At 44.9% G+C, this 22,439-nt stretch overlaps 2 protein-coding genes and 1 non-coding gene across 5 annotated transcripts in view; all 3 read right to left on the bottom strand.

Annotated features, from left to right (window-relative positions):
• Nucleotides 1–22,439, bottom strand: part of LOC118713949 (zinc finger protein 234-like) — a 71,136-nt gene that overhangs the window by 8,689 nt on the left and 40,008 nt on the right. The window lies entirely within an intron of this gene.
• Nucleotides 5,234–5,339, bottom strand: LOC118713956. Its single transcript, XR_004986451.1, has one exon. It is a non-coding gene; the product is annotated as a U6 spliceosomal RNA (small nuclear RNA).
• LOC118713954 (zinc finger protein 227) lies at nt 9,089–18,439 on the bottom strand. Of its 3 annotated transcripts, XM_045578186.1 has the most exons (6): nt 18,294–18,439; nt 16,770–16,831; nt 15,237–15,363; nt 13,897–13,998; nt 11,627–11,920; nt 9,089–11,260 (listed from the first exon to the last, which is right to left on the bottom strand). In XM_045578186.1, exons 2-6 carry the CDS (start codon nt 16,827–16,829, stop codon nt 9,819–9,821), a joined length of 2,025 nt encoding a protein of 674 aa, XP_045434142.1. In that variant the 5' UTR covers nt 16,830–16,831; nt 18,294–18,439; the 3' UTR covers nt 9,089–9,818. The 3 variants fall into 3 exon arrangements, with proteins under 3 accessions (XP_045434142.1, XP_045434143.1, XP_045434144.1); XM_045578187.1 differs by lacking the exon at nt 13,897–13,998; XM_045578188.1 differs by lacking the exons at nt 16,770–16,831; nt 18,294–18,439 and having other exon boundaries at nt 13,782–13,998.

Raw genomic sequence — 22,439 nt, 5'->3', positions numbered from 1 at the left:
CAACATCCAATTCAGAACACGCTCTCTCAGGGCTGCTGGCCCTGGTGTCCAGCTGCCCGTTGAAACAAACACTTATTGAATAGCTTCCCTTTGCAAACCGCACTGGGCCCGCTGAAAAGAATGACACAATCCCCACAACGTAGGAACCGGCAGCTCAGGGGGAGACGCCGGCTGGAAACCAAGAGCAAACTGAATTCCAAATGAGCAAACACAATCCAGCGCCTCCCCTTTCACTGCCGCTCTCCGGACCCTAGCTGTCTCACCTGCCACCCATGAAGCTGATATCACACTAGAGCACATGTGTCAAACACAAGGCCCGCGGGCCAAATCCGTCCCTCCAGGCCTTGCAATGTGGCCCGCACCGCGCTGTCATCACTGCACTCCGCTGCGTTTCCATCACAATGACAGTTTATGACTGTTCAGTAAACCATTCGGCCCGCGATTTAGGCTGGATTTTAGATTTTGGCCCCTTCTCTGATTGAGTTCGACACCCCTACACTAGAGGAAGCAGGTAGGAAACATAACTATAGAATGTAGCTCCTGGTTACCAGGCGAGGACGTGGGAATCCTTCATGCCTCCTCTCCCTTGACCTCCGTATATTTATAATAATCCAACATACACCCTCTGGACTCCATGTCTGGAGTTGGCAATAAAACACCAAAGCAAATGTGAAAACGGGGGAGGGCTATATCACAAGATGGACAAAAGCTGGCTATAGCTGGAGACTGTGCTCAGACATGATACTCATCAGTATATTATTGTCTCTGCACCTGTGTTTGAAAAGGTTCATGATCACAGTTGTCACAAGGACGACAACTGTGATACAAGTGTTGAGAAGCCTGGAGAATATATACAGACATAGAAACAAGTAAAGAGAAATACATTAACATCCTTATAGTTATCTCTACAGGTGGGGTCATAGGTAGCGTTTGGCTTCCTTCAGCTATTTCTCGAATTCTCTACGATGAGCACAAATTAACTCAATAATCAGAATCTAGCTGAAACCGGTTTTACTCACTGGATAGGGTGTCGGTCTGCAGTCTGAAAGGTCCCAGGTTCGATTCCAGTCCAGGATATGTACATTGATTATGGGCACATCCCCGGTAGGGGGTGTGCAGGAGGCAGCTGGTCGATGTTTCTGTCTCATCGACGTTTCTAGCTCTCTATCCCTCTCCCTTCCTCTCTGTGGAAAATCAATAATATATATATATATATATATATATATATATATATATATATATTTTTTTTTTTTTTTTTAAAGAACCTATACTAATAAAAGGGTAATATGCTAATTCCAGACATCCTTCTGTACAAAGTTACAGTAACAGGGGCCAAGGCAGAGGCCTTAGGGGCAATCAGGCTGGCAGGGGAGGACAATTAGGGGGCAATAAGGCCAACAGGCAGAGGCGGTTAGGGGCAATCAGGCACCCAGGCAGGCAGACGAGCAGTTAGGAGCCAGATTGCAAGAGGGATATCCGAAGGGTCCTGGATTGGAGGGTGCAGGCTGGGCTAAGGGACCCCCCCCCCCCTCAACTCATGAATTTCGGGCACCAGGCCTCTAGTATGACTATAATCCTATCTAATAAAGAGGGAATATGGCTAACTGACTGTCACACCCTCAAAGATGGCAGCACCCACAGCCAATAAGGAGAGACTATGCTAATTGACTGCCCTGCCCTCAAATATGGCGGCGCCCACAGCCAAAAGATGGCAGCACCCAGTCCCCTCAGCCCCACTGGGGAGGGAGGCACACAGCAAGGCTCCGAGTGCTTGCCTCTGAAGTCCCCCAGTCCCCTCAGCCCCCAGCCGCCCAGGACCAGCCCCAGGTGCAGGCAAGCCTCAGATGGGGGCTGCCCAGCCACCCAGGGCCGCCCAAGGCTCAGGTAACCAGGGCTGGCCGAGGCTTGTGCTACTGGCAGTGGCAGCAGCAGCAGAGGTGTGATAGGGCATTGCCTTCCCCTTATTGCCAGGTCGCCTCCTGCCCCTGAGGGCTCCCAGACTGTGAGAGGGGGCAGGCTGGGCTGAGGGACACCCCCTCCAGTGCATAAATTTTCATGGACCAGGAATTAATTAAATGAGCACAGACTTCAAGGGCCCTAAGGTCCTAAATTATTTCCAATGATCCTCCCTCCCTCAGTCCCCAGGATTACCGTTGCTTAGGGCTGAAGGGGAGGATGGCAGGAAGGTCCAGCACCAGGCTGCCTGGGCTCATTCTCAGTTCTGTGTCTTCCCTGTTCCCTTAAACTCTCCACCTACCAGCATTCTTTGTTATGAGATTAAACTAATTAAAGCAAATAAAATCTATGGAAGACGATCACTCAACAGGTTAAATATTGTTACTCATTCATCAGCACTTGTCTCATCCAAGCTCCTCTTCACTCATTAAATGTTTCCCAATTGAGAAAACGTGCTAATGAGCAAAGGAAGTCTGCTTCCTACTGAGAGCAGAAAGGACACACAGCTTGTTAAACTTTCCCAGGATGGGACAATGTTACCGCAAGCCAGGGGTCACTCCCTCCTCCTCGCTGCACCCTCTTTGAGAAGTCAGGCTGAGAGAGGAAAGGTGGCTGGGCCGAAACCGGTTTGGCTCAGTGGATAGAGCGTCGGCCTGCGGACTGAAAGGTCCCAGGTTCGATTCTGGTCAAGGGCATGTACCTTGGTTGCAAGCACATCCCATGGGGGGAGGGGGGTGTAGGAGGCAGCTGGTCGGTTTCTCTCTCATCGATGTTTCTGGCTCTCTATTCCTCTCCCTTCTTCTCTGTGGAAAATCAGTAGAATATATTTAAAAAGGAAGGAAGGAAGGAAGGAAGGAAGGAAGGAAGGAAGGAAGGAAGGAAGGAAGGAAGGAAGGAAGGAAGGAAGGAAGGAAGGAAAAGAGGCTGGAAGATATTGCAATTGTGTCTCTGGTCCAGGATGAGTCACAGAGGGCATCCTCCAGGCACCAGCTGGGAGGACCCACTTCCTCCTTTCAGACGGGATGGGGGAGTGGGAAGTCCTTAGCAATCCAGGAGCACCTCGCTTCCCGCCGTGGACAGACAGGGGCCAGCAGAGCTGGAGCTGGCGCTGGAGCTCAGACCGCACGCAGGCTCAGCACCGAAGCCTTCAGGGACTGAGCACTTCTCAGAAAGAAATAACAGACTGATAGCAACCAGGCCCCTCTCTCTAGTAGCTTGTACTGGGATCGCTGCTAAGCACTTTGACATCTTTCACTTTCCCCTAATCTTACAAGGAGCCCTCTGGGGAGGTCCTCCTGATAGGAAAACTCCTTGGCAAGTGGAACGGGAAAACAAACAGATAACTGAACCAACCGGCAGAGTGATTTACAGCCAGATACAGAGGTCACACCGGTGGGAAGCCCCGGGGAAAACTGGGGCCAGGCCTGGCCACAGGTGATGTTTCCTATCGCTGGTCATTAGTGTAGCCGTCCCCCCTGACTTTCCCTCTCTAGAGAGGACATCAGGGCATCAGTTGTAACTTCAGCTCCAGGCCAGGGAGGCCAGGGCCAGCTGCCATGATGAATGACCCGAGGCCCAGCACTGACCTATCAGTGGAGACCACGACCACGAAAGTGCACACCTGGGAAAGCTGATGAATATGGTGTTTGTTTGTTTTTAATTTTTTATTGATTTATTACAGAGAGGAAGGTAGAGGGATAGAGAGATAGAAACATCGATGAGAGAGAAACATCGATCAGCTGCCTCCTGCACACTCCCCACCAGGGATGTGTCGGCCACCAAGTACATGCCCTTGACCGGAATCGAACCTGGGACCCTTTGGTCCGCAGGCCAACACTCTATCCACTGAGCCAAACCGGTTAGGGCTGAATATGTTTTTGAGATCCTCCCCTGTGGCCTCCCCTAAAAGTCCGGCCAGGAAGCAGATAAAAACCCAGGAGATAAGGGAAGCCGGCCCCAGCTCTCTCTGGATCATGCTCCTCCCGGGTGAACTTGCTATTTTCTTTCTCCTGAACGCCGCCTGTCCCAGCTTTAACAAATAGCCTCTGAGCATCGCCTGGATTCCTGCTGTGAAATCTTACCTACACCCAATCCAGACCCCCCCCCTCCCCACCCCCCACCCCCGGCTGGCTGGGGGGTGACTGAGCCCAGCCGGTGGGACAGTACTGTCAACTCGGTCCCTGTCCGGTGACGCCGCTGTCCGCTCCTCTCTGGCCAGGAGAAACAGATAAAGCAATAACTCTACAAAGATCCTATAACTGGAAAGGTAGGGAGTAAGCGAGAGCAAGGGGGCGAGGGAATCGGCCCGGAGACGCAGACACAGGTTCCCGACCGGGCCGATCCCTAACTCCACGCGCGAACCTGCCATCCGCCGCTTCCATTCCCCAAGAGCCAGGGGGGCACCTACGGAACCCACGCCACCCACCCACCCACCCACTCACTCACCTACCTCCTAGGAGAGCGTGGTGACTCGCGCCCATCCCACTGCAGCTCCTCCCTCCCAGAGCGGAAGTGGATCGCACAGCCCAGAGCCTCTGGACTACATTTCCCAGAATCCTCCACGAGGTAGCGCTTCTATTAGGTTGCCACTTCCAAAAAAATAAAATAAAAATAAATACCTAAGATGGTTCAGTTCAGTCAGTTCTTAGGCACTGTGAGAGCTGGACTTTTTTTCCCCCCTTTCCTTTTTTCCAACTTAAAAAAAAAATCACAGTATTAATAAGTGTGACTGAAAAGTAAATGTGGATGAACAGGGCAAAAATTAAAGGATCTCTAAAGTCAAAGTCTGTTTGGTAGCTCCTAGATGCCCCTAAATCTCTGACGGTTTATCTTGTGCGAGCTATTCACTCGAAAATGCTGGGCACACAAAAAGGGAAAGTGACCTCTCACCACCCCACAGAACAAATACCAAAAATTTCCCATGTGTCTTGGTTTTAAATATTCATTTTTAAATGAAATAGATCATTTCACTTTTTGGCAAGTGAAAGAAAAGATAGTCAAGAAAGTGAAGGAAATGCTGTAAGTTGGAAAAGCCTAAATGTATATGAAAATGTTTCTTTCTTTAGCTCACCATCAAAGGTCTCATAATCTATATCCAGCCTGCTCTTGACATCATAAATACGATAGGATGTTTTATTCTTCTACAAGAGCCATGATTATTCAAAAAATAGGTATGGATGTATGGGGTCACACTCAAGTAACTAACAAACTCAACTTTTTTAGGGCACTTTTAAAGAGGTATCCTAACACTTTAACACCCAATAGCTCAATTTGTTTTTTAAATAGGGAACGCTTCACAGATTTGCATGTCATCCTTTCGCAGGGGCCATGCTAATCTTCTCTGTATTGTTCCAAGTTAGTATAGGTGCTGCGGAAGCAAGCACTGATAGCTCAATTTTGAAAATGGAATTTATTTTAATAAGCACTGCCTTTGTAATTATTCAAAGTGTGTGTATACGTTTTGGAGGGACACCCTACATTTAGTCTCCAGCCAGGTAGCTCAGTTGTTTTTGCCCTGATACACCAAGGTTGCAGATTTGATCTCTGGTCAGGGCACATACAAGGAGCAACCAATGAATGGGTGGAGCAACAAATCAATGTTTCTCTGCCTTCCCCTCACTCTCTAGAGTCAATCAATAATTTTTTTGTTAAAGTGTATGCTATGAATTGATATATGATATATTGATATATTCTTTTTTTTTTCAAAAAGAATAGTTTATGGTGGTTAAGCCCAGCCCATGTGCTCAGTGGTGGTCAGTGCGCATCATACTGACTGGTCACTGCTCGTTCTGTAACGGTCGCATAGGCTTTTATTATATAGATCCCCATGCTGTACTTTACAGCCCCAAGACTACTTTGTAACTGCCATTTTGTACGTCTTTCACCCAGCGTCCCAACCCCTGCATTTCTTTAAACGTTGTTTTGAAATAATTTAAACCTTCCTGTAAAAATTATATAAAATCTCAAGCTCTTTATTAAGGATTACCCAATTGGTAATGTGTTTGAGTCATTATTAGATGCAAGTGAATTTGTACATATATTGATACTTCTGTGTACATGCACATTTAAAAAAAAACTTCCCTTTCTCTTTTTTTTTTGAGATTTATTTTATTTATAAAATACACATCCATCAACTCGCATTGCTAACTTTGTTGTATAACCTTTACGATCTACTCAGCAAATTTCAACTGCAATCAACATGGAATACATTAGATCCTCAGACCTTAATCATCTTATAACTGAAGGTTTGCACCTCACTTCCTCCACCCCCTCCTGCATCCCCCAGGCAACCACCACCATTTTACTGTTTCTATGAGTTTGACTCTCTTCTCCCCTCCCTCACCCCCCCCCCCCCCCCGCCTCACCCTTAGATTCCACATGTAATTCTACTAGGCAGTATTTGTCTTTCTCTGTCTTGCTTATTTCACTTAACATAATGCCCTCCAGTTACATTTATGTTATTGCAAATATTTCTCCATATTACCTATAAAACAATAGAGTTAGAGGCTCAATTTGATTCATTTTTAAAATATATATATATATTTTTTATTGATTTCAGAGAAAGGAGATATAGAAACATCAATGATGATAGAATCATTAATCACTACCTTCTACATACCCCTTAATGGGGATCGAGCATACAACCTGGGTATGTGCCCTGATTAGGAATTGAATACTAAGCCACTGAGACACATGGGCTGGGCTTATTTGTGTGTTTTTTGTTTGTTTGTTTTTCCAGAAAGAATAGTTTATGGGTGATTCTGTTTGGCTGCCAAGATATCCTAAAAGAGAACAAGATAAAAATACATCCTCTACTAAATATCAAGACTCATTGCAAGCCTGGCTGGTATGACTCAGTAGGAGTTCATGGTTCAATTCACCGTCAGGGAACATGCAGGCTTGATCCCCAGTAGCGGGTGTGCAGGAGGCAGCTGATCAACGATTCTCTCTCATCATTGGTGTTTCTATCTCTCTCTCCCTTCCTCTTTGAAATCAATAAAATTTAGAAAAAAAGAAAAAGACTCATTGTGAAGCTATAGTAACTGAAGTACTGTGGTTTTGGTAAAAGTATTGAAAAATAGATCAAAGAAAATTGAGAGCCAAAACAGAACTATAATTATATATAAATTACTGCTTTTCTTTAAACATGGTACTGCAAAGTAATGGGAATGAGGAAAAATTTTGGTAACTGGCATAGGAAGAACTAGATATTCCTATGAAGAATAATTAAATTCTGCCAGAGACAATATACACCTTGAAGATCCCATAAGATGATTTTAATTCCATCACCTACCAAAAAGTAAATTTCAAAAAAAAAGAGAAAGGGAAGTTTGTTTTTTAAATGTGCATGTACACAGAAGTATCAATATATGTACAAATTCACTTGCATCGAATAATGACTCAAACACATTATCAATTGGGTAATCCTTAATAAAGAGCTTGAGATTTTATATAATTTTTACAGGAAGGTTTAAATTATTTCAAATCAATGTTTAAAGAAATGCAGGGGTTGGGAAGCTGGGTGGAAGACGTACAAAATGGCAGTTACAAAGTAGTCTTGGGGCTATAAAGTACAGCATGGGGGATCTATATATAATAATAAAAGCCTATGCGACCGTACCAGAACGACCAGAGTGACCAGACAGTATGATACGCACTGACCACCACTGAGCACATGGGCTGGGCTTAACCACCATAAACTATTCTTTCTAAAAAAAAAAAATGAATAAGCCCAGCCCATGAGGCTCAACGCAGGAGCTGCCCCCTAGTGGTCAGTGCACTCCCACAGAGGGCATGCCACTCAGAAGCCAGGGTCATGGCTGGCAAGCACAGCTATGGTGGTGGGAGCCTCTCCTGCCTCTGCAGCAGCACTAAGGAGCAGCGAGCAGGCTGGCATTAAGGAGCAAGGGGTCCCGGACTGCAAGAGGACACAGGCCAGGCTGAGGGACACCCCCTCCCCAGAGCTCAATTTTTGTGCACTAGGCCTCTCCTATAGTCAATAATCTATAGATAGCCAGTGTCTGTGACAACCAGGATGACCAAGACTGATCACCATGAGGTGCACTGAGCACCTCTCAGTCCCACTCCCGCAACCCACAGGCTCTGATCGCAGCAAGGTGGGCAGTGGGTGGGCAGGGCAGCCAGTGCAGTGTGCAGCGGCAGGTGGGTGAGTGGTGCCGCCAGCAGTGGCGGACTACTGCACGCAATTTCGCACACTGAGCCTCCAGTATTTTAATAACTACATATGGTGTCAGGTGATACTAGAATTATTGGGGATCACTTCTTAAGTTTTATGTCTAACCACTATACTGTATTGCTGTGATACTGAATGTAAACTATAATTTAAAAAATTTTTTAAGTATGATCAACTACATTAGAAGTTGGCAAACTATAGCTTGTGTGTCAAATCCAGCCTGCCATCTCATTGAGTATGGCCCATGAACTAAGAATGGTTTATATACCCTGGCTGGTGTTCTCAGTGGTTAGAGCATCAGCTCTGGCATGAAGGGTTGTGGGTTCAATTTCCAGTCAAGGACACATACCTTGGTTTCAGGTTTAAATCCCTGACCCCAGTCAGGGCATGTGCAGGAGGCAGCCAATCCATGTGTTTCTCACATCAATGTTTTTCTCATATTTTCTCTAAAAATCAATGAAAAAAATATCCTCAGGTGAGGATTAACAAAAATACCCCACAAAAATAACCAAGAATGGATTCTACATTTTTAACAGATGGGGGGAAATGAAAAGAATAATTCATGACATCTTAAAAATATATAATAAATTCAAATTTTGGCCGAAACCAGTTTGGCTCAGTGGATAGAGCGTCGGTCTGCGGACTGAAAGGTCCCAGGTTCGATTCCGGTCAAGGGCATGTACCTTGGTTGTGGGCACATCCCCGGTGGGGGTTGTGCAGGAGGCAGCTGGTCGATGTTTCTCTCTCATGGACGTTTCTAGCTCTCTATCCCTCTTCCTTCCTCTCTGTGAAAAATCAATAAAATATATATATTTTTTTAAATTCAAATTTCAGTATTCATAATAAAGTTTTATTGGAACACACAAAAAAATGCAAAATTCCATTTAGAGGTAACTAGAATATCTACCTAATGCATCTATACCTTTTTTAAAAAAATTAAATGTGATCAAATGAAAATCCCAAGATTTGTTGTCCAAATGAATATATTCTGGACGTCATCCAACATCTTTTACTACAAATTTACCTTCTCCCATTTGATGTTTGCATAGAGTTCCTTTGGATCAATGAATTGTAAAACACTTTTGACAATGATTATTTCTATGTGTGTTTTTATAATCAATAATGCAATTAATGTTCATATATATATATATCTGCAGCAGACACAAATTCACTTCGGAAGAACAAAGACTCATCTCTGGGGATATATTCCTAATTTTAATCCAATATACTGTATGAAATAAAGCACTCATATTATGAGTCCTTGACTACAGGTAATTTTTTAAGTTACTTTATTCATTTTTCATAACTTTTAAGCTTTAGTAAAAAAATAATGGTCACTGTAAGTACATACAAATTGGAAGTTCATGAGAAAATAATCCAAAACCTTCCCTGTTAGCCCCCAAACTACCTTGTATATGGCAAATATCCTTTTCACACATTCTTTTTTGGCTTGTACTCATTTTGAAAGATCATTTACATCGATTGGATTTTACCAAGAGGGTTACAACACATTTCTCCCCTGAATATCAGTCCTATTCCTGGACTTATGAGATTCCAAGTGAAGAAACCCCTTTCCACTCTCGATACATTATAGGGTTTTATCCCGAGCACGGACTCTCCAAACACTAGATGCACAACCTGACCGAAGGCACGAACACATTCCTCATTCTCAGGGATTCTTGCCGGAGTGGGCTTTCTGATGGTACGAGAGACGTGAACGGTGACTGAAGTCCTTCCCACAAACGTCACACTTGTATGGCTTCTCTCCAGTGTGAACTCTCAGGTGGGCCTGAAGGCGTGAACTCTGGCTGAAGCCCTTCCCACACTCCTCACATTTGAAGAGCTTCTCCCTCAGGTGCACACTCAGATGGACTCTGAGATTGGAGGGGAGGCTAAAGGACTTCCCACACTCCTCACACTTGTGGGGCTTCTCGCCAGTGTGCACCCTCTGGTGATGGCGAAGGTTCAAGCTCCTCCCAAAACCTTTCCCACACTCCTCACATCTGTAAGGCTTCTCCCCAGTGTGGCCCCTCTGATGGTATATGAACTGCGAGCTGTACCGGAAGCCCTTGCCGCAGACATCACATGTGTACGGCTTCTCCCCCGTGTGCACTCTCTGATGAGACTGGAGGCCGGAGGACTGACTGAAGCCCTTCCCGCACACGCCACACGTGTACGGTTTCTCCCCAGTGTGGACTCTCTGATGGACCCGGAAATCTATGGACTGGCTGAAGCTCTTATCACACTCCTTACATTTATAAGGCTTCTCTCCCGAGTGGACTTTCTGATGAGCGTGAAGATTTGATCTCCAACTGAAGCCCTTCCCACACTCCTCGCACTTGTACGGTTTCTCTCCGGTGTGAATCACTTGGTGCAGTTTCAGATTGGAACTGTAACTGAAGCCCTTGCCACACACATCGCATTTGTAGGGTTTCTCCCCGGTGTGGACTCTCTGATGGGTCTGGAGCTTTGAAGACTGACTAAAGCTCTTCCCACACGTTTCACATTTGAATCGTTTCTCCCCAGTGTGGACATTCTGATGGACTTGAAGGTTCGAAGCCTGACTGAAGCCCTTCCCACACTCCTTACACCTGTAGGGCTTCTCTCCTGTGTGAACCCGAACGTGGATGTGAAGATCTGTGTTGCGAGTAAAGCCTTTCCCACACACCTCACACTTGTAGGGTTTCTCCCCAGTGTGGAGTCTCCGATGGCATATCAGTGGGGAGTTGTGGCTGAAGCCCTTCCCGCAGACATCACACTTGTAAGGCTTCTCCCCAGTGTGGACCCTCTGATGGATGTGAAAATGGGCGGCCTGCGTGAAGCCCTTCCCGCACTCCTCACAGACATAGGGCTTCTCCCCCCGGTGGACCCGCTGATGAACACGAAGATTCACACTCCAGCCGAAGCCCTTGCCGCACTCTTCGCATTTGTATGGCTTTTCGTCAGTGTGGACTCTCTGGTGGCACTGGAAGTTGGAGCTCTGGCTAAAGCATTTACCGCACTCTTCGCATTTATAAGGTTTCTCTCCAGTGTGGCTTCTGTAGTGAATGGCGAGACCTGTGCTGCTACTGAATCCCTTGCCACAGCTGTCACACCTGTGGGACTTTTCTCCTGCAGGATTAGAATGAGAAGGAAAGGAACTCTTACTGACACAATCTCTGGAGTCAGGACGTTTACTGCGTTTCTCTCCTGGGTGAGTCCTCTGATGAGCCTGCGGGGGTGAGTTCTGAGCCAAGCATTTCCCCCCAGGGTGTGCAGTCTGGGGACTTGAAAGCAGCGGGCCCCTCCCACACTTGCTGCAGAGATGCAGTTCCTGCCTGCAGGGTGAATGCTGGCTGACGCCATCGCTCATGCTGTTACCATAGCCATTAGATTTGCGGGGTTTCGGTTCTGTGTGAAATTTAACATGATCACTAAGTAGCGGTTTCCTCGTGGCTTCACAGGCATGCCGGTTATCTTTCACGTGACTTTGCTTACCTGCATTCCGGTTCTGTGACTCCCTCAGGTGTACATTCTCACGAGCAGCCTCGACACTGACACAGTCTTGATTTTTAACACAACAGGCGCCGCCTCCTTCATGATTCCCTGCACTGCTCCCACTCCCAGAGGTCTGCTCAGAACTGCCTTGTGGGGACTGGGAACTCTCCCTCTGAAGGCACTCGGTTGAATCACTTGCAATCTGTTTCCAGATCTGCCAGAAGAGCTTTTCATGTGAAAGGTACTTGAATGCAACTTTCTGAAGAATCTCCAGCTCATTTTGATCCTTGCTGCCTGTAAGAAAAAGCAGGATTCCAAAGTGAACACTTTGCTCAGAAATGCCAGCATTTCACCCTGAGATCATGGGACAAATCAGGGGGAGGGTCAACTCTGTACAACATCATTTGTCCGTTTCTTGCTTTCCCGTGTAATTGAAGCAAAGAATGGAGTCCTCGGATGCTTACACACTAAGTGTAAAGGTGACCCATTCAGAACCATAAATCTAACATTTAACACCTGAGCTGAATGAAGAATGGAATCAGGTGGCTGCAGAGCAACGAAGACAATCCCCATTCAGTGACATCAATATAAGCCTGCTCACCGTGTCCACAGCAGTCCTAATGAGGTGGTGAAACTCTACCTCTTGAGGCTACAAAAGCTCAGACTGTAGGCATGCAATGGGATTTTAGGTCCTGGTAGAAATTACTTTCTGAGAGTAAATTTGGGAAATGGTTGGACGAGTAACATTCATTGTTCTAAATCTGGCAGTAAATCAGGTCTCGGTGAGAAGTGGAAAAGGGAAAACTAATCTGGTACAATGTGGGAAGAATTTGGGAGAAGGAAAGAAACAGGGCACAGGGCAGACTCTCAAAGGCAATCCTGACAAGAGGGAGGGGGCTCCTGCCTTGGGAAGCTTTCTCGGGAGAGCTGTGTACCCTGCTGTTTCTCATTCCCTCAGGTCTCAGCTCAACTGTCACTCCATTGGGTGAGGCCTTCCTTATCAGCAATAAAAATAATTCCTTCTCACCCTATACACCTTTGATTCTTCCCATCTGCCTTTCCTGCTTTATTTTGCCACACAGCACTTACCTGATTGACTATATACTTCCTAATTTTTTCTTGTCGCTCTAGACCCACTAGAATGGAATGGTCACAGGGAAAACATGTTGTTTTCTTTACTGCTTTATCATGGCTGCAACAGAATTATTCAAACTGCTGAGAGGTATTAGTGAACTGTGAACCCGATTCCATAATTGTGACAAATATTTAAAATAGAACAAAAACATGAGAAGTGTATCACAAGCTAAGGGTACCACAACTATGTGAAATGCTTGTTTCAGCTACAGGCACATACGTAAATATGCACATACATTATGTTTATGCTGGGTCAAGACATAAAATATTTCTTATTGAAAGCCATGACTAAAAATGGTTAGAAGCCATTGGCTTAAAATGTTTAAGGTGGGGGAGAAGGGTACCAAATCCTTAACAATTTATTGGAAAGTTAGATTCTAATGATACAGGCTAGAAAAGTCTCACCAGGTATGTGCACAGTTCTGGGAGTGCTGGCTAACTGAATGGCCCTCAAAGATGTCCACATCCTAATCCCTAGGACCTGGGGATATGTTAACCTGTTAACCGGGGAGTTCCCTTTTTAATTACGCACCGTACAACAGGCGCATACTCTTTCACTAGGAAGTGTCAGTATGTCACGCCCAGTGGACGTAATTTTATATTATTTTTTTATTTATACTTAAAATAAATGAAATATATATATTTTTTCATTTATTTATATATAAAGCACAAAGGAAAATACAAAATTACAAACAAATAGAAAAGAATACCAACAAAAAAATGGAAACATTGAATTAAAAAATTATAAATTTTACAAACAATTATAAAGATTACAAAAAATATATACCATCCCTCTCAGGGCGCAACATATATTTCAAGGACGTATTCATATGTCCTACCCGTTCCCAATATTGTTTATGTTTAACATATTTATAGGTCCCGATTGGTTAACAGGTTAATATTTAGATATGATTAAATTAAGGCTCTTGAGAGGGAGGTTATCCTGGGTTATCTGGATGGGTCCAAAGTAATCATAAGCGTCTTATAAGAGGGAGCAGGAGGGAACCCTCCGAGACCTCACCCTCTGCATCTATCCCTTCTGCTCGCGTGGAGACTATTGTCACAGTCCAGGCGAGAGATGACAGCACTCCCAGAGGAATGGTAATCGCAGAGGCAGTGAGCAGATTCGCTGGTACCTGACAGAACAGCCATGTGGTGCTCGCTGGAATTCCCATTTCTTAGAGTTTCTCTTTCCATCATCCACAGGTTTTCTTCTTCCTCCAACTGTGTTGCCTTACCTGGTTTGAAGGGAAGATGTCCCATGAAAAGGCAGATATATATATTTCAGATGTGCAGAGAGCTAAAATATATTTATGTTCAAATTCCATAATCCTCAGAACCTGTAAAGTGGTATTTTAAACAACTTTTTTTATCATGATCTATAATAATAAAGAAATTTAGGTCATGAGGTCATGACCTGGTTCATGTCTATCCTATAATATATAAAAGGCTAATACGCAAATCCACAGAACAGCAGACCTGTCAGTCACTATGATGCGCACTGACCACCAGGGGGCAGATGCTCAACACAGGAGCTATCCCCCGGTAGTCAGTGTGCTCCCACAGGGGGCGCCACTCAGTCAGAAGTCCTGAGCCAGGCTCATGGCTGGTGGGCACAGCAGCAATAGTGGGAGCCTCTCCTGCCTCCACTGCAGTCGGACATCCCCCAAGGGCTCCCGGACTGAGGACTGAGAGAGGGTGCAGGCCGGGCTGAGGGAAACTTCCCTCCCAAGTGCACGAATTTCATGCACTGAGCCTCTAGTATATAGCTAAAATTAGACTGAACCATTGTCTGTTTCCATTGAATTTCTCACATGCTCACACCACTCACTGCCAATGGACACAGTATAGGCTTCAATGTGAGCAGGCAGGTCTTGATAAAGAACACTGATAGAATAAAATAGAATAAGGACAGGAACTATTTCATGGGGAAAAAAGTAATGCCAGTATAGGGGTGGGCAAAAGTACATGTAGTTTGCTTCTATGGAAAAACCTTAAATCAAAAGAATGTCACTCAGTTGTACACTTCCTTTTATCCACCCCTGTGTAATGTGCTAAGTTGATTCCATGACCTATCAATGAGTCACAACCATAATTTGAAAGGCAAAGTACTCGTAGGACAAATACAGAAGTGAAGCTGCCCATTTATAATTCATTTGACTGGCTAATTCTCTGCCGTGGGGTTGTCCTGGGCATTGAAAGCGGTTTAGCAGCATTGCTAGCGCCCCTCCCCCAGTCATGACAATCCAAACTGTCTCCAGACATTGCCAAATGTATTTGGGCGTGGAAGAGGGAGGGTGACAAGGATTTTCCCTGAGCAGGAAGACCAGAACAAACTTTGCCTGTAACCCCAGGGGTTAGGAAAACTGTCTTCAAGATCAGGGAACTATTTCAAAACGTCCAATGCTCTGAACAACTGAGGACACAGAGACTCTCAAAGGGGCTGAGATTCAGTGTCAGAGGGAGGCGTCCTCACCCACGGAGACCAGGTTCCGGAAGTTCTCCAGCGTCACGTCCCGGTACAGCTTCCTCTGGGCAGCGTCCAGCAGCCTCAGCTCCTCCTCCGTGAAGACCACAGCTACGTCCTGGAAGGTCACCGCCTCCTACGGCACCGAACACATTCCACCTAAATCTTTCATAAAAGGCCCACAGAAAGCAGCAGCATCGACAAGTTAAAGAGGGTTACCACAAAAATGGTTTCAGAGATGGAGGACCCCAGACAGTTTCTAGTCAGCAGTTCCCTCTCTCACGACCTCTCCCTGTCTCCCTACAAATCTTGGGCTCTGTCAGTTTTTAACGTTTGCAAAGTTCACCGGCCTTCGGCAATCCTCCAAGAAAGTCTATGGCTTACAGCTCTTCCTCTGTGTTTTGAAGATATATGCCACAGCTGATGAAGGAACAGACTGAGTTCAAATGCCAAAGTGTTAATTACAAGATATTGGACGAATTCCTTAATTTCTAACAATCTTCACTTCCTCTTCTCTACAATGGTGTCTAAAATGCAAGACGTTTGAAAGGATTAGATGAGTGAATATATGTAAAGTAGTTAAAATGATGCCTGGCACATAACGAATACTAAATAAGTTTGAACAACTGGTACCGTTATAGACTCTTCCATTCCATTTTGGGATTGCAGAGTATAGTATTCCTTAGAACTGACCATTGGTCTTTGTTTTTTGATATTTTTTTTTGGTGGCGACTGTTGTGATGATTTACCTTTCATCAATACAAATATATAATTAATTACGGATTTTTTATTTATAACCAATGCTGCAAAGATCCTTTTACAGAGGTCTTAGCTAAGAAGTAGCGACTGCAAAGTCATAGAATATGAAGTAACAAATTTGAAAGCAGAATGGCAAACAGCAGATTTCCCTCTCTAAAGGTTTTCCCAAGTCCCTTTTCATGTGAGAATACAAATGTCTGAATCTCTAGACTCTGGACAAATAGGACATTAATTCCTTAAAAAAATTTTGACAACCTAAGTGAAGTAAAGTTTTTATTAACATTTACACACATTTAGTTATTAGTGATCATTACTTTCTACATAAAATTTACTTTACTTTTTGTGTGGCACTTCTATTCATTTCTTTTGTTCATATTGCTTTGAGTTTACCTTACTAATCTTAATAAGAATTGTCAATAGAAAGCCTTTATCTAATATGTGCAAGTATATCGTGTTAATTCTAATTTTGCAAATGTATGAGTGCACGTGAGAAAGGGATATGGGAAAGTGAAAACTGCTAGTTTGTAAAACAGGATAGTAACAATGGAAATTGTTTTTGTCTATTTCAGATTTGTATCATCTTTTTCAGATTATTTTGTGAAATAATAAAGATAAAATAAAACAACACACACACACACACACTCACACATACAAGTCTGGCACACAACATGCATTCAAGATTGGTTGATTTCCATGAACTTTCCAAGGAAGAGAAAAAAAATGTGCCTAATCTCTGAGAAACAAAATCACATCTTAGGAGACGGAAAGGAATGCCTTACTTACCTGAAACCTGGTCATTTTCTCCTGCTCCTTCCGGGGAACGTCAAAGTCCTGAGAAGGCATAACTGGGGAAGAACAAAGAAGCCATGAGCCTGGCTGGTGTGGCTCAGTGGTTGAGCGTCGACCTATGAACCAAGAGGTTCAATTCTCCATAAGGGCACATACCCCAGTTGTGGGCCCGATCCCCCGTAGGGGGTGTGCAGGAGGCAACTAATCAATGATTCTCATCATTGATGATTTTTTTTCTCTCTCTTCCTCTCTGTAAAAAATCAATAAAATATATATTTTTTAAAAATATATATATAACCTTTTTAACTCAGCCAACAGTTAAAAAAAAGGTGGTGGTGGACAGCCTCATCAAATTTTAAGTACACTTTTACTCTATATTTTTCAGAATGAAAAACCATGCTAATTTAGTTTTAGTAAGAGTGAGATAATTTTTTTAAATTATTTTTTTAAATAGCTCAGTGGACAGAGCATCCGTCTGTGGACCGAAGGGTCCCGGGTTTGACTCCATGTGCAGGAGGCAGTTGATCTGTTTTGATGTTTCTCACTGATGTTTCTAACTCTCTATCCCTCTCCCTTTCTCACTGTAAAAAAAAAATCAATAAAATATATATATTTTTTAAATATATCTTATTGATTTTACACAGAGAGGAATTGAGAGGGACAGAGAGTTAGAAACGTCGATGAGAAACACCGACCAGCTGCCTCTTGCACACCCCCCACTGGGGATGTGCCCGCAACCAAGGAACATGCCTTTGACCAGAATTGAACCCGGGACCTTTCAGTCCGCAGGCCGACGCTCTATCCACTGAGCCAAACCGGTCCCGGCAATAAAATATTTTTTCAAAAGAAAATAAATTTTTAAAAAAGTAACCCAAGCCCATGATTTCAAAACCCCTTGAGAGCAAATAAAATAAACTAAGGACAAGAGAACAAAAGAAATGTGAGGCGTAGTTAATTTAAAATACAAATGCATTTTTAAAATGTGTGTGGTAGTAATACACACGTACATATTAAGAAGCAAACTGAGCATTCTCAGGTTTATTCAACAAATATCTGAACGTTTTCCTAGCTGTAATCTGATGAGTGAAGGAAACTTTCTAACTGAAAACGGAGGTGACAGGCCAGGCAAGTCCTTGGGTGTGTGGTGGGAGGGACCCCGAAGTCCCCTGCTCCCCTCCTTGCAGAATTCAGGGTGAAGGAAAGGCTGAGGGGGGCTGTGAGGTCAGGTCTGCCTCCCCGGAGGGCATGTGCAGGCACTCGCGTGGGGAGAGTCGCGGCTCCTGAAACAGATGAAAACTCACTCGGGTTCGGCAGGAGGCGGACGGGGAGGACAGAAGGGCCCCGGCCTTCGCTCTCCCTCCATTGGGAGGGAATGGCCTGTACCGCCACCAAAGCCACCAGGCCTGAGCGGCGGACACGTTTGTCTCCTTAATCACAGGCCTCCCCGGCGGTGCTCTCCCCGTCTACTCCAGAGGGGGGGCGTAGGGCGCAGACAGAACAACTCGCCCCGCTTCTTACCGACGGTTCGCGGGGCAGGAGAGCCTCCGCCCTCAGCCTCTCCGCCTCCGGGGCTGCCCCGACTCCCCGCCCCGAGACCGCCGCCCGGGCAGCCCCGGTCCACGCTCACCTCCGGACGGAAAACACGGAAGGGGTGACCTTGCCTTCCCGCCGGAAGTGCCTCCCACTACACGGCTCCGCCGGAACTACATTTCCCAGAAGGCCGTGGTCTCCCGACAGGGCTGGGGAATACATTTCCCAGAACCTCCAGAGGAGGGTTATGGAAGTCTCCCACCCCCCTCCCCATTATGTGCCATTAAAAAGCAAACAAACAAACAAACAAACAAGCTCTCAGAGTTCCCGGTCTACAACTTCCAGAAATCCCTTTAATGGCTTCTCGCCATATTGCCGGCCTGAAGCAGTTCGCTGAGGCCGGGAGAGTTTAGCTTTTTCTCATTGAAAAAACAATGCATGGCTGAAACCGGTTTGGCTCAATGGATAGAACGTCGGCTTGGGGACTGAAAGGTCCCAGGTTCGATTCTGGTCAAGGGCATGTACCTTGGTTGCGGGCACATCTCCAGTAGGGGGTGTGCAAGAGGCAACTGATCGATGACTCTCTCATCGATGTTTCTAACTCTCTATCCTTCTCCCTTCCTCTCTGTACAAAATCAATAAAATATATTTAAAAACAAACAAACGAACAAAAAAACTATGCATGGCTAATATGCCGGATGGTGCGTGCGTGCGTGGGTAGGCTAAATAGCCATCTCAGAGAGTGGATAAAGAAAAATCAAACTTCTTGCCCTAACCGGTTTGGCTCAGTGGATAGAGCATCTGCCTGTGAATTGAAGGGTCCCAGGTTCTATTCTGGTCAAGGGCATGTACCTTGGTTGCGGGCACATCCCCAGCAGGGGGTGTGCAGAAGGCAGCTGATAGATGTTTCTCTCTCTTTGATGTTTCTAACTATCCCTCTCTCTTCCGCTTTGTGAAAAAATCAGTAATTTTTTTTTTAAAGGAAAGAAAAAGAAAAATCAAGTTTCTTTAAGGAAAGAGGATAGGGATTGGGATATCCAAAGGATAGCCTTTTATATAAATGTTTATATTTATTTTAGGAAGAGATAGAAGCATGGAACAGGTGCCTCTTGCACACCACACCACACCACAATCTGGGCATGAAACTAAACTGCGGGTTGAATTGGTGACTGCTTGGTTCTTGGGTCAGTGCTGAACTACTGAGCAACACCAGCTGTGCTTAGAAAATTAGTCTGCAAAGAGCCTGCACAGCACTGAGCCAAGGGGACATTGGGTTCATGATGGCAGCACCCAGGAGCTGGTTCATCTTTATACTAGAGTCCCTGTGATCAGGGCCAATCAGGGCCTTCCAGCTGCTGGCAGGGGCCTTCCTTCATTCCGTGCCGCCCCCTGATGGTCAGTGCACATCATAGCAAGTGATTGAACTCTTGGTCTCCCTATCAAACTCCAGAGGAGACATTTTGCAAGTTAGCCATATATATATATATATATATATATATATATATATATATATATATATATATATATATATATATACAGACAGATAGATAGATAGATAGATATAGATATAGATATAGATATAGATATAGATATAGATATAGATATAGATATAGATATAGATGCAGTCGCTGGCAGAAAGCTATGGTCCTCAGTGGGGCTGAGGGAATGAGTTGATGAGCTTGAAATTCGGATGGAATGTAGGTGTGCGATCAGGTGTTTTTAGGACAGTTTCAGTTCCCTGTGTGGTCTGACTCCTGGTGTCCAGCAAGTTTTTTCTGGCCTTTTGTTTTACTGTGGTGGGAGTCGAACCCGCAACCCTTTGGCATACAGGGTGATGCTCTAATCACTGAGCCAAACAAGCCAGGGCTAATTTTTTTTTTTAATTTTTATTAAAAACTAGTACCCTGATGCACAGATTCATGCACATTGAAAGGAAATTAATTAGAAGGGCAGGGCTGGTTGAAATAGGCCAGACAGACTCTGGAGCCAACTTCTGGCAATCACTCTCCAGCCTGGGGTGGTGCCATGGCTCGAAGGGCGTTTGCAGAGTGAGTGGGGTCCCTCTGGCAGGTGGGGTCCCTCAGCCTGGCCTGTAGGGATTGGGAATAAATCAGCTCTCCAACAGCACACCAAGGGGTCCCGGATTGTGAGAGGACAGTTCTTGGGTGACACACCCCAGAATCAAGCTCCCTCCTCTCTGATTCTGGGGTGTGTCACCCGAGAACCACAGCTGCCAAGTCACCGCAGCTTGGCAGTTCCTGCGTTGAGCATCTGCCCCTTAGTGGTTAGTGCGCATTATACCTAGTGGATGGTTTGATGGTCAGATGGTCGTTTAGCCTTTTATATAGATGTTTTTATTTATTTTAGGAAGAGATAGAAACATGGAACAGCTGCCTCTTGCACACCACACCACAATCTGGGCATGAAACTAAACTGGGAGTTGAATTGGTGACTGCTTGGTTCTTGGGTCAGTGCTCAACTACTGAGCAACACCAGCTGTGCTTAGAAAATTAGTTCTGTAAAGAGCCAGGTAGTAAGTAAAAGACTATATGATTTGTCACAACTACTTAGTTCTGACATTTTGCATAACAATAGTGGTCATGGCTGTTTCAATACAATTTTATTTACAAATATAAGTGGTGGCCAGATTTGACCCAGGGACTATAGTTGCCGATTCCTGGATTAAATTCTAAAAGAAGATTGGAATGTAGCCCTGAGCTGGGGCCATATAAGTGTAGTGATGGTCCTAGCACATGAAACTAAACTTCTTTGATGTTTACTAATATGTACAGAGAAAAAAAGCACAAGGTGGCTTAATGGGTGTATATTAGGTGCCACCAGACGTGTTGATTTGCTCCAGCAATAAAACCACATTTGGAGCTGCAACTGGACTCCATTCCTAATTAAGTTTATAGTAATCCCATGTCATTATCCAAGATTCACCTGTATTCTGCACAGGTCAAGTGAGTGTATTGAATGGGGATGAGATAGAAATCATGACTACTTCAACTTCCGATATACCGTTAGTGGCATTAATCTCTGTAACCCCTCTAAGAATTGGGTACTGCTTTTGGCTTTCTATTTTGATATATGTGAGGCAGTTCTAGTGCTTACTTGTCCTTTCTTACCAAATAGCCATTATTCTATGGGGCAGGGAACTAATATGAGGATTTCTCCAGTTGTTGAATATTTCTATTGCAACTCTGCATTCTGGAACTTGGGGAAACAAACATAGGATGGGTTCAGGGATCCGTTCAGACCACTACACAGTGACCTGAGCAAAAACATCCATTATTTGTCTTTTATAAGCTCCTCTACTAACTGGTGGACTACAGTGCCATTTGGGGGGATTCCAAAAAACGTCAGTTCTAGTGTCCAGTAATATCTTTATATCCCAGTTATTTTACTTACCCAGTGCATCCCTCCATAAAATATGGATGTAAGTCACTTTGAGGAAGTCTAGGATGGTTTATGGTATATAGTTTGGGAAGTATAACAGAGTTCTTCCTCAAGGGGACTCAACTTGACCCTTATTCAAGATGTGCTAGAAATGAACACTGACTCATGTTATGAAATTGACTGAGGATCCACAACTCTCACGGTGATTCAAGTTAGATTTATGTTCACCAGACCTAGAACTTTTCCACTTATTCAAATCAAGTAGGATATTGGCAGCCTTTCTATTAGTAGGCTTGTGTATACTAATTCAGTCAGTGTATACTATCACAAAGGATAACTGAGTTTATACAGTATAAAAACAAGAGAACACTAGACAGACTTCAAGATAATAGGACCCAACTTGATGAGAGAGGCTGAGAGAGAGCACAGCTAATCACAGTAGGGTGATCAGGCCAGCAGGGCAGGCAGTTAGGGGTGAACAGGCAGGCAGGGAGGGCAGTTAGGGGTGATCAGGCTGGCAAGGGGGGCAGTTAGGGGCGATCAGGCAGGCAGGCAGGTGAGTGGTTAGGAGCCAGTGGTCCAGGATTGTGAGAGGGATGTCCAACTGCCAGTTTAGGCCAATCCCAGGGACTGGCCTAAACCGGCAGTTGGACCTCCCCCAAGGGTTCCCGATTGGAGAGGGTGCAGGCTGGGCTAAGGGGACCCTCCTCCACCATGCACAAATTTCATGCACCG

Source organism: Pipistrellus kuhlii, unplaced genomic scaffold (genome assembly GCF_014108245.1).
Source record: "Pipistrellus kuhlii isolate mPipKuh1 unplaced genomic scaffold, mPipKuh1.p scaffold_m20_p_90, whole genome shotgun sequence".
In the NCBI taxonomy this organism is placed as follows: domain Eukaryota; kingdom Metazoa; phylum Chordata; class Mammalia; order Chiroptera; family Vespertilionidae; genus Pipistrellus; species Pipistrellus kuhlii.
Note: the sequence above shows the minus strand (reverse complement) of the source record. Positions and strands in the feature narration are given on the sequence as shown.

Coding starts and splice junctions, on each gene's coding strand:
- LOC118713954 (XM_045578186.1), bottom strand. CDS start 16,829: ATGCCTTCTCAGGACTTTGACGTTCCCCGGAAGGAGCAGGAGAAAATG. Junction 13,999..15,236: donor CCGGAACCTGGTCTCCGTGG/GTGAGGACGCCT, acceptor CCTTCAAACCAG/GTAAGGCAACACAGTTGGAG. Junction 11,261..11,626: donor GTCACAGAACCGGAATGCAG/GTAAGCAAAGTC, acceptor CTAATCCTGCAG/GAGAAAAGTCCCACAGGTGT.